The sequence below is a fragment of the Cucumis sativus genome, chromosome 7 (genome assembly GCF_000004075.3).
Source record: "Cucumis sativus cultivar 9930 chromosome 7, Cucumber_9930_V3, whole genome shotgun sequence".
NCBI lineage: Eukaryota > Viridiplantae > Streptophyta > Magnoliopsida > Cucurbitales > Cucurbitaceae > Cucumis > Cucumis sativus.
This window is the reverse complement of record NC_026661.2, coordinates 16,149,924-16,160,911: the sequence shown is the minus strand read 5'-3', so window position 1 is coordinate 16,160,911 and position 10,988 is coordinate 16,149,924. Positions and strand designations below refer to the sequence as shown.

Below are 10,988 nucleotides of genomic sequence, written 5' to 3'. Positions count from 1 at the left end.
GTCCCCTCTCTCCTTCCATCTCCCTTTGTTTTCGTTCCTCTCTTCTTCCTTCTCCCATGGCTAACCCACTCTGCCAAAATGAGCTATGTCCAAGAAGCCTGCAAGGTAACACGACACCAAGATCTCATTCGATCCTTGTCGAAATTTTTAAGCACCGTCAAGCTAAGGGCCACAAAATGGGCTCGAACAAGGGTGTCAGTGACGATAATAAAGATAAAAAAAGTGACAGAACTCCCAAAGAGGTTGAAGAACAACAAGCGGATGAAGGGGAGAAACATGACAAAAGTTTGGAACTGTGTGGAGGTGTTTGAAGCCGCCATGATGAGCCTCACAGGTCGTTTAGGGTTCTTAGAAGATTGAGTAGGAGGAATTTTAACGTACAAATGGGGAATCTAACAACATGGGTTAGCGTTGCGCTTGATGAATGAAGATACTTGCATTGAAGGTGAGAGGGAAAATGTAGTTTTGCCCCAACCTTATTATTTTTGTCGTTAGTTTCTACTTTAAAAAATTTATTCAAAACTAAACAATAGGATTTTAACCAATATTATATAAAGCTTTATAAGAAAATGGAACAATACTCATTTCTCATGTCATTGAACCAAGATCAAGAAGAAAATAAAAAAGTAAAATTACAAATTTAGATCAGGAACCTCCAAGCCGAGTTTAATATGCCATTCGACATCCATATGCGATTACTATGGCATAATTTTCAATTTGCCGTCTAATATTTCTCCTTTTAGAAACTTAATTATAGACTTCAACTTTCAATTGTGTCTATTAGCCACAAAATTGAAATTGAGAGTTCATAACAATTAACTCGAAATTAAAAAATTTGAGACCTATTACACTTATCGGGTACAACTTTTTAACTTTTTTAACTCCAAAAAAGAATTGAGAGAGAGAACATTATACTCATTGAGAACAACAAGAGAAGCCTTTTTTGGAAGAGGCTCCTCCATCAGCCAAACTTACTCGATTTTCAGAAAGCTCAGCCTTGTAAGAATCAGAGTTGAGGACTTTCCTGCTGACATTGTTGTAAATCTCCCTAATAACAAGCTCAAAGGCTGTTCTTACATTGGTGGAATCAAGAGCAGAGGTCTCCATGAAGAATAGTCCTTCTTCTTCTGCTAGATTCTTGCCTTCCTCTACACTCACATCTCTGATGTTCTCCAAATCACACTTGTTCCCTACCAACATCCTCACTGTTGCTGTATCGCAATGAACTGCAATGGTTTTGGGCAGAGTAAGCTTCTTCAGTTTATTATTTTATAAAATGCAAATGACAATGAAATATGAGATTCATTTACTTCATCAGTTTTTGCTTGCTTTATTGACCTATCTAGATATGGGGATGTAAATGTAACACATCATAGCAAGACAGACAACTATGTTGGGAATTAGAGAGTGGAAGATGAGTCTGAGCAACGTCTTTATAATGAGGCAAACCATGTGAGCTTTAGTTTTAGGGTGGACAATAACATACTATTGTTTTTCTCTGTTTTCTTTGTTGGAAACAACTTTCATTGAGAAGAAAAATGGAATAATACAATGCCATACAAAAAACAAGTCCATAAGAAAAGAACCTCCCTCAGGAGGAAGAGACACTAGCTAGGCAAAATAACAACTATAGAATAGTAACTCAAAAAGAAACATGAAAGCGAACAAGAGATTAAACCTCGCTAGGATCTCTTTTCACCCATCTAAAAACCCTACCATTGCGTCAACACACAACATAAGATCCCACACACCCCAGCAAGCCCTAAAAAGCGAATCGGAAAATTGAGGAGGAACTCCTCAATCACAACACTAGTGTCCATGTGGTAAGCATACAAAATACTAAACGTCTAAAAGAACAAGTCCGAAACAAAAGTCGCAAACTCACAAAATACTACAGGAACGGATGAACAAGCGAGGGCATACTATGCCATAGAAAAAATATGGAGAGACTCAAAAGGTATATCATATGTCATTTCGTCCATTTCAACCCTGGAAGGATGAGAAAGCTCGAAAAGCATCTATTCAAAACCTGAAGAAAAAGGTTCCAAGATTCAATAGACCAACAATTAGTCAACACTAAGCAACTATTCCTTAATAACTTCAAATGCCAGCCATAAACTGAGTTCAAACCCATTCTCATTGGTTCACCTACCAGTCAAGGGTTTAGCCAAATGCCCGAAGACTAAGGTGGTTGGTCCTAAATTGACTCTTATGAGCTAAGAAATAGGGTCTTTAGCCAACTTTTCTTTTCATATCTATTTCAAACCATTACACAGGGCTAAACTATTCTGTTTTTGTTATCAATTTGGCAAACCTCATCACCATTCTATTCTTTAGTTCATTACAAATTACTCACTGAAGTAACTCCAAAAAGTAAGAACGAAAGCAAATCATTCATCCCAGCTTTCCAGCCAGATGTTGGCATATTGCAGAATAACCAACAACACTGAATTTTCTCTTTCCACCATTCCCACATTTCTTACAAATCAAAGAATCCACAAACCAAACCAATAGAAGATTCTAATAAACACGAGAAAGAAATTCGATTCACTTCCACAAATTGGTTCTACAATCAAACAGAAGAGTAAAAACAATCATAAAGATTCGAAGAGAACGTACCGCCCAGCTCGTCAAGCCACCGCTTGGCACTGTCAAAGGTTGTCCGACGGGTAATATCGTAGACAATAAGCGCCCCAACAGCACCACGATAGTAAGCCGAAGTGACAGCCCTAAACCGTTCCTGGCCAGCTGTGTCCCAGATCTGAGCCTTAACCTCTTTGCCGTCAATTTCCACCACTTGGGTCTGAAACTCAACGCCGATTGTAGCCTTGGAGTTGTTATCAAACTCATTCCGAGCAAACCGCGAAAGGAGGTTAGATTTCCCCACCGCAGAGTCGCCAATAAGAACAATCTTGAACAAATACTCCTCCCCACCTTGGTCGTCGTTGGCAGCCATTGATGAAGAAGAAGAAGAAGAAAGTTGGAATGGAGGTTTTGGTGAGGTGGGAAATGGGTATAACTAGAAATACAAAGAGATGAGAGGAACAAGTAATGAAAGACGCCATGATTAACGGGGAATACATAAATATAATCAAGAATTTGGAGCTTGAAATTGGGACCCAAATGGGTATTGATTTTTGTGTTGATGAATTCACATTTGCGCAATTTATGGCACTCACTAAAACTTCAACGCTTCAGTTAGGCCTTCATGACGCTCTACCTCCACTCTTCTCTTTCTTACCTTCTTTGGTTAGTCAAATGTAGGTCAAATTATATCATAACAACAACACTATACACCGACTGTACCACTCAAATATTTTCTATAAAAAATCCTTCAAAATTAACAACGCTACTTCTAACTTTTTCAATTAAACTAACAACTCTAACGATTTAAATTCTAAAGTATGGTAGATGTATTCACTATCATTTAGATTTCTTTCAACCAATATCTATAAAATTTGTAATTTGTACCAATAGAGCCAATTTAAACCCTTTCATTATAATTGTTGAAAATCATTCGTACATTAATTATACCATGTAAGCCTTTTCAAATATTAATGAAAAATAAAGTTGATATATTGACAAATTTTAGAGAAATTTTTTACTGGGAATATAAGATGTTCTTTTTTTCAAGATTAAAAGTTGACTGATGTAATTATAAGCATTGATTTCTTTCTAAAAATTCAAAAAAATTGATTAGTATAATTATAGGTCTTCAAGATACAACCTTATTTTCAAAAAAAAAATGAACGGATACACATAAAACAAAATATATAATTTAAATTTACATAATTATTAGTTCAAGTTATTAATTTACAATTATCTTGAAATTGTTTTTATTGGGGGGGAAAGCATTATTGGATTTTTATTTATTTTTTGTTAAAAGAAGAAAGTTAGAAAAGTGGATAGGAAAGAAAAAGTAGTTTAAAGAAATACATATTTTAGAGTTATTCCTGACCCTAAAGACACGACTCAATCTTGATTGGCGAAAATCGTAAGTGGAAGAAATACATCAATTTGGCACTTCAACATTCTTCATTTTCATCTCTTTAATAATAATAATAATAATGATTTTGTTTACAATAAATAGTTGTAAACAAAATTAGTATTATTATTGTGTTACCTCTACACTAAATAGTTAGAATCCAATTAAGTCTAATTGTTGCATGTCATAATTCATTTGGAAAAAGTTGAAGCAACTTACTAAACACCATATTTGGTTCATGGTTTAATTTGGAAATTCAAAGAAATGAGACTTATTATGAAATAGAGAAAATAGAGAGAAAAGTTTACAACTCTCATTTAACTTAGACTCCAAATCCCCACAACTCAAACAATTTTAAACCAAAATTGATATGAACTTTTCTTAAAAGAAAATTTTTGATTGGAGAGATGGAAGATAACACATACCAAAGAAATTCAAATTTTTTCATTTTAATATAGTTTATAGATTTTTGGAGTTTTTTTATATAATTAGTATTTATCACTTCTTTGGAAATGACTGAAGCACTTATGTCTACCGCAAAGGTTTAGGGAATGAGAATTTTTATCGATTTTTTTTAATGTCTCGAGGGTGTAAATGTCAAAGCATGTTAGTAGTGAGACTAAAGTGTGTTGTTGGTGATACTATAATCTTGCCATCACTATTTGAACAAGTTGATGGATTTTAGTTTGGGTAACCGTGTTTAAATTAATTTTTTTTATTACTTATTCCTTTAATTTTTTTGTAACTCTTATATTAAAAATTAAATATAGGGAGGTTGAGAGTTCTTGAAATTTTGGAATGGTGTAGACTATTTTTTCTTTTATTATCAAAATTTCCTTCTATTTTCTTTGCATTTCAAGATGGAGACCGTAACAACAAGTGAGGGATGGTATCTTCATTGATAAAAAAAACACATTTTCGATGACCGAACGATATCATTCTATTGTAGTGGTACTTGAACAACCTATATATGAAATGTTGAGACCGATAGTTTAATTGGTATCAAAATGAGCTCTTATTATAGTAACTAAAAGTTCATTCCCCTTCACACGAGGAACAAATTCCTAGAAGTAGATGATACTCGAGAGGGCGTGAAGTAAAAGTTGGTCTATAAACGAGAATTTGATACAAACATATTAGAGACAATTGCTCGTTTAGTTGAAAAAATAGTTATGGCTACCAGAGATCGAATGATGTACTTCTATAAGGATAATTGATGTTTTACGTATTGAACTAGATCGTAATTGACTTGTTAAGTTAATTGTGAATATAATTATCATCAAAGACAATTTTATTAAGGTTACCAAGTGTCGTACACTTTTATTCTAAACTTTTAATTTCATCCAATTTCATCCTAGATTTACATAAGCTTTGCAATTTCTACCCTCTATTCAATTTAAACAATTCATCCCAACAAGAAACAATGTGAAGATCTCCACGAACACACTAATTACAATAAAATAAAGTTAAAGTACAAATTTTAGTTTGATTAATGCACAAATTATTAGTTGTATATCATTTCCAAAACTCAGAGGCTTTAACAAAAATATAGTTAATAAAGCCATTTTTCATTGAAGTTTCTATCAAAATTATGCTGAATATGTTTTATAATTGAAAATACATGAGAATACTCAATTTCATGTAATGAAATTTCTAACAAAAGCTTATAAAGGAGTAAAATAATTAATATCAAATTACGTTTGATTTTCATTTCCTTTTAACTTTTTGCCTTACTTGATGGCTATTTTTTTTTCACTATTTAATGTAATCAAAGCATTTAAAACAAAATGATTTGCATAAGATTTTAATAAGAAATCGTAATGATTGAAGCTAAGAATAGCAATTAAGAACTGGAGATCACAAGTTTGAATCATGTCTTCTCAACAAATAATCCAAATTCTATTTTATTTACAAGAACAAATCTTAGGAAGCAACAAACACAAGTCCTCTAGTAACAGAAGTCATTTTCCCTTTACTTCTTACAGTAACAAACACAGTTTTCAGTTCCATTTTTCAAGCATCACCATTGATCGGATGCCAGCAACGTTGTGAAACATTTTTGAACAATTTCATCTTGGGTTTCTCTTTAATTGCTGACCTTTCCAAAACTTCTTGGAAATGGAATAACATCTTTGATGTCAGTGAGACCAGTAGTAAACAGAACGAAACGATCGAATGCCAAACTAAAACCAGAGTGCTTCACTATTCCATGCCTTTGAATCTCTAAATACCACTCGTATTGCTCCCTTGGCAGACCCATCTCCCTCATCCTGCCAACAACCATCAATATTCAAACAGATATCAATAACTCTCACATTTTTTCTTTCTAATATCCGTGAGCGTAGTGTTGTCAAACTAGTAAGATTTTATCCCAAGCCAGCTATCGCTGGGTTTGAACTCATGATAGTTAAACTAAATCTTTTCAATTCAAGAATATAGATTGCAGCTGGAATGGCATTTATAGTCCTTTTTTTTTCTTTTTTTTGAGTTGTGGGGATGAAGATAAAACCTCTTACCTTTAGGCTTTAAGATGAAAAATCATGCAAATTACTCCTGGGCTAGCTCACTTTTGGAATGTTTAGTTTTCGGACTTCTATCCCTCTAAGTTTTGATGTTTTTATTTTTGCTTATAGTTTTTCCTATCTAACGTTAGTTTCTTTTCATTACCTCAATGCAAAATTTTGGTATTCTTTTTTAAAAGAATTCATGAAAGTTAAAATTTCTTTTGATCTTGATCTCAAACTATTTCATCTTCCTACTTGATCTTCAACCTTCCCATTTTATTTCATTAATTGTTTAAAAAATCCAAAATCTATAATGGAATCCCCCAACATCCAACCTATGTAGATATCAATTGATGTAGTAAATAAATAAAAGAAGTGACAGACAATGTGTAAGTCTCTGTTGAATAATTTATTAAAAAACAATTTTAGAAGATTTGGAAGTCTGGAATGGAATAGACAAGAAAAATATCAACAGAATAGTAATCAAAGCAGTAAGATATCATACCTTGTCATCAATACATCAAGACGCTCCTCCTTTTGGCTGCCAGAAATTACCACTCCACCCTGCAAACAGTTGGGACCCAGATTTCAGAAATAATTTTTCATTCAATTCAGGATCCATCTAAAAATAAATTTTCCCACGGGTAAATAGATGCCCATGTGCTAACCTTTGGAAGAACCACATCAAATGCTGCCACGGTTTTCCCATCATCATTCAGGCGGACATTAAATGGCTTGGTTTCTTTTGGGTAGTTACACACTATTACAGGCTTTTTAAAGATGGTATCAGCCAGATAACTGTTTAACGTACAAAGAAGAAAGAACTTTTTATTTGTAACGAAAAATTGCTTAGTGACTGACTGTAATAGCACATTTTGCACACCTGAGATGATCATCAGTTAAAGCAGCACCAAATTTAAGCTTTTTTAAGTGTGGAGATTTTTGATTGGTTGCCTGACAGTGAAGATTTTTTTTTCTCAACATTCAGATGGGCAGGGGTAGAAATGAAAAACTGAGTCACATGATAGAAGAGTAGATGAGATTTCACCTTTTCCAGGATTTCAATTGCGGTAGTGTAAGAGACCTTCTCAAATGAACATGATATAATGGATTCGAGGCGATGGATGCTATTCTTGTCAATGCGTTTTTGAACAAATTTCATATCATCCATACAGTGTTCCAACACCCATTTGGAGAGGAATTTTACAAGGTCATCAGCACAGTTCATGGCATCCTTGATTCCAAATGATGATACAAAAATCCAAGTTAAAAGATAGAAAATCTTCATTTCAATGGTGCAAAGTTATTATGATAAAGTATTAACCACAGAAAATAACATTGGATTTTAATGGCTAAATCAATACGGAATCTTAAACCCATAATATAAAGTAGCCATCTTTAGAAATAAGTAAAAGATCAAATCCATACCTTCAGTTCAGCAAAAGCAATTTCAACCTCCACCATCCACATTTCAGCTGCATGTTTTGCAGACTCAATTTTATCTGCTCGAAACCTTGGTCCACACGAGTAAACATTGCCAAGGGCACATGCATAAGTCTCCAAATGGAGTTGTCCAGAAACCGTTAGATAAGTTTCTTGTGGGAAAAAATTTCCAGGAATAACTTTATCTTTCCTTGATTTGGATTTGGATTTTTCTCTGGCTTCTAATTGTAATGCAAGTTCATTTGTTTTCTTTAAATCCTGAACTGCAGTTACTAGGGCTTCTCTGTTGCTTTCGCTTCTCTCAAGCTCTTTGACAAGATTGCTTTTCTCCGTTATAGCAGCCTTAACAGTTTCAAGACTTAAACCATCGGGTTCTTTGTCTTCTGTTGGTTCCACTCTCTTACCTTTACCTGCAAGTGTTGTAACGTGGAACTTTTCGCTGAATCCCTCACTGTCTGTGGTTGTGATGGTGGGTAATTGAACGTAAAGAAAGCTGTTATTTTGGAAGAACGTGTGATTTGCAAAAGTCAAGGCACTACGGATTCTCGTAACAGATGCTACCTGCATAAGTAAAGAATGCCAATGAAGATCAAGATCCAACAATTCATTAGTTCTAATGATTAGATATGCAAAACTCTCTTCTCAAGCTTTGACACCAAATTCCATTGCACAGGTTCTATAAAGGTCAATGCAAGCGATCCTACCAAGGAGATTTACAATGAAGTTACTTTAATCCATGATCAGGAACGTTGAACTATATATATCAATTCTTTCTTTTAGCAGAAAATGAGCTGTTAACTGTATAAATCTCCTGTTCTCGAATCTCAAGGCAATCACTAGATATAAAATATGAACAGAACGCTTTGTTCTAATTCACATGGTGCTGTTGCATAAGCAGTAAGCACGATCTTAAAGCTAATAGGCACTCTAATTATAGGCATGCAAACAGAACCATAAAATAGGAAATAAATGGAACGTATGGTTGAAGCTTATGCATATTACCGTAGTTGTTCGAGGACGAAAATAAGAAAATTTCCTCAAAAAATCCATTGGCAACTTTTTCTGGGACAATGGGTACTTTTCCTGTTCAACCTTTCCTACATGAAGGATTTTCTCGACTTCAAGCCGAACAACATGTTTCCCAGGTACCGGGACCTGCTTCAATACGCCCTCCACCAAGATGCAAGTTCCCGTTGGCAGCAGATGGGTGGGATGATGTAATGAGGACTCAACGACAACCTACAAGTTTCTTATTACTGTGAGAATGCAAAAAACCAAGCACAACCAAAGCTTAAGCAACCGACTATCCTCCAACACATTGTAATAAAAAATATCAGACCTTCCTTAACTCTGCATCAACTTTAAATTCTGTTAAAAGTTCCATATTTCTTGTTTGGTTAGGGAAGAACATATATTCATCCATATGCGACACAATTTTTTTTTTAAAACAGATACAGGGGAAAAACATTAAAAGTCATTTTAATCATAAAAAGGTCAAATTATTCAATAGTGTAGCTGTCTCGCAAGAACCATTGGATGTGAATTCAAAATTTGTATGCCTCTAACAACCATCAGATATGTCATAGAATATACAATGATGGAAAACTGTGGCAGGATCACAGAATAATTTCTCAACAAAAAGACAAAAGACAAAAGAAATAGTACCATTGTATACAAAATAATAAAGTTTTGATAGTGAAATACGCCAAACTTTTAAGTTAGTCACATCCTATACGCAAAACAAAGTAGCAAAGAGTTTGCGTGCATAACAAAAAAGAGGTACCTGAAGGCTTGCAACACAAGACCCATCATTAATAGCCAGAAAAGCAGTGGAAGGAAGCGGCGGCTTATGAACAGGAGTCTCCAACTTCTCCCCATCGTGCAAACTATTTCCATACAACATCTTAAGCAAAGACCTAACAATCGGAATCCTTGACTGAATAATCTCAATACAGCTCACATCCTTATTAACCTTAGGAGGCAGAGAATCAGCCGGAGCCGGAGCCGGGGGAGCATCTCGAATAACTTCCTTGGAGGACTTGACCCATCCTCCGACCACAAATTTCTGACCCACAAACGAAAGACCCCCATCGGTGGTATCCAAGAGGGTTTTTAGAAGAACCCTGTTGGAGTATTTGGAGAAGGTGATGGGGGTGAAGACTGTAGGTTGTTGGGCGGCCATGGAAGAGCGTGGAGGAAGAAAAAAGAGGGAAATGGGGGGATTGAATGGTGAAGGAGAAGAGACATGGATTGAGAGATATAAAAGAAGAAGAAGATTGAGATGCTTTTCTTGGGTAAGTAGAGGGGGAAATAATCAAGAGAGGTTGTTAATGGAGGGAAAAGGATTGTTTCAGAGAAGTGATTTGGGGAGATTTTATGGTATGAACTGAGAGAGATTTAAAAGAGAGTTTGAGGTTTTGGAATACTTTGAAGTTGAGATTTTCTTGAAGAGTTTGTTTGTTTCATCTGAGAGTTTGTTTTCTTTGATGGGAAATTGAAACCTTGCTTGAAAGCGACCTGTTGACAAACTGTTTGAATAATAAAAAAATGCAACTTTGAAAACAATAGACTCTCCATCTAAAGTTCAAAGTTTGGTGTTAACTAACTTAACTAACTCATTCACATATTTTTTTAAAGCTTAAATTTACATTCTATTCATGAAATTATTTGAAAGGTAATTATTTCCTTGACTCATTTTCTTTTAAGTTTCAACTATTTATATATAATTAATCATAAAATAAGTTGATATTCCTTTGTCTTTTTTTATTGATTTGATTATTCATGCGTTTCGAGTTTTTGTTTATGTTTGGTTGTTAAAAAATTTAGTGTACTAATGCTACAATTGAGAGAGAGAAATGAGATTATGCATAATGACCTACAAGAAAAGGAAGGGTATCTATATTAAAATTGGTTGTTTTCCCACTTAAGTAAACTTAAACGAAATTGACTATGCTAAAACACATTTTTTTTAGTTTGTTGTAAAGATTAGAAGTATTAATAACTTTCAAAAGTTTAGGAATATTTTGAAATAAGGTTTTAACAATTTTCATCCAAAT

The 10,988-nt window shown here is 34.3% G+C and overlaps 2 protein-coding genes across 3 annotated transcripts; both read right to left on the bottom strand.

Moving 5' to 3' along the window:
- Positions 1-562: 562 nt before the first annotated feature.
- LOC101214033 (ras-related protein RABA5e) lies at positions 563-3,206 on the bottom strand. The gene is made up of 2 exons (XM_004149274.3): positions 2,620-3,206; positions 563-1,226 (listed from the first exon to the last, which is right to left on the bottom strand). Exons 1-2 carry the CDS (start codon positions 2,954-2,956, stop codon positions 916-918), a joined length of 648 nt encoding a protein of 215 aa, XP_004149322.1. The 5' UTR covers positions 2,957-3,206; the 3' UTR covers positions 563-915.
- Positions 3,207-5,787: 2,581 nt separating this feature from the next.
- On the bottom strand, positions 5,788-10,396 carry LOC101216192 (asparagine--tRNA ligase, cytoplasmic 2). Of its 2 annotated transcripts, none has more exons than XM_004149283.3 (8): positions 9,716-10,396; positions 8,935-9,171; positions 7,918-8,493; positions 7,538-7,723; positions 7,373-7,443; positions 7,158-7,287; positions 6,995-7,053; positions 5,788-6,255 (listed from the first exon to the last, which is right to left on the bottom strand). In XM_004149283.3, the coding sequence occupies exons 1-8, from the start codon at positions 10,112-10,114 to the stop codon at positions 6,072-6,074; spliced, it is 1,842 nt and encodes a 613-aa protein (XP_004149331.1). In that variant the 5' UTR covers positions 10,115-10,396; the 3' UTR covers positions 5,788-6,071. The 2 variants fall into 2 exon arrangements, with proteins under 2 accessions (XP_004149331.1, XP_031745191.1); XM_031889331.1 differs by lacking the exon at positions 9,716-10,396 and adding an exon at positions 9,272-9,484.
- Positions 10,397-10,988: the final 592 nt, after the last annotated feature.

Bases quoted from the DNA above. Each gene is read 5' to 3' on its own strand.
- LOC101214033 (XM_004149274.3), bottom strand. From the start codon at position 2,956: ATGGCTGCCAACGACGACCAAGGTGGGGAGGAGTATTTGTTCAAGATT. The intron at 1,227-2,619 runs GTACGTTCTCTT...AAACCATTGCAG, and splicing joins GTGGCTTGACGAGCTGGGCG to TTCATTGCGATACAGCAACA.
- LOC101216192 (XM_004149283.3), bottom strand. From the start codon at position 10,114: ATGGCCGCCCAACAACCTACAGTCTTCACCCCCATCACCTTCTCCAAA. The intron at 8,494-8,934 runs GTAATATGCATA...TTACTTATGCAG, and splicing joins TTCGTCCTCGAACAACTACG to GTAGCATCTGTTACGAGAAT. The intron at 7,444-7,537 runs GTGAAATCTCAT...CTTCACTGTCAG, and splicing joins CAATTGAAATCCTGGAAAAG to GCAACCAATCAAAAATCTCC.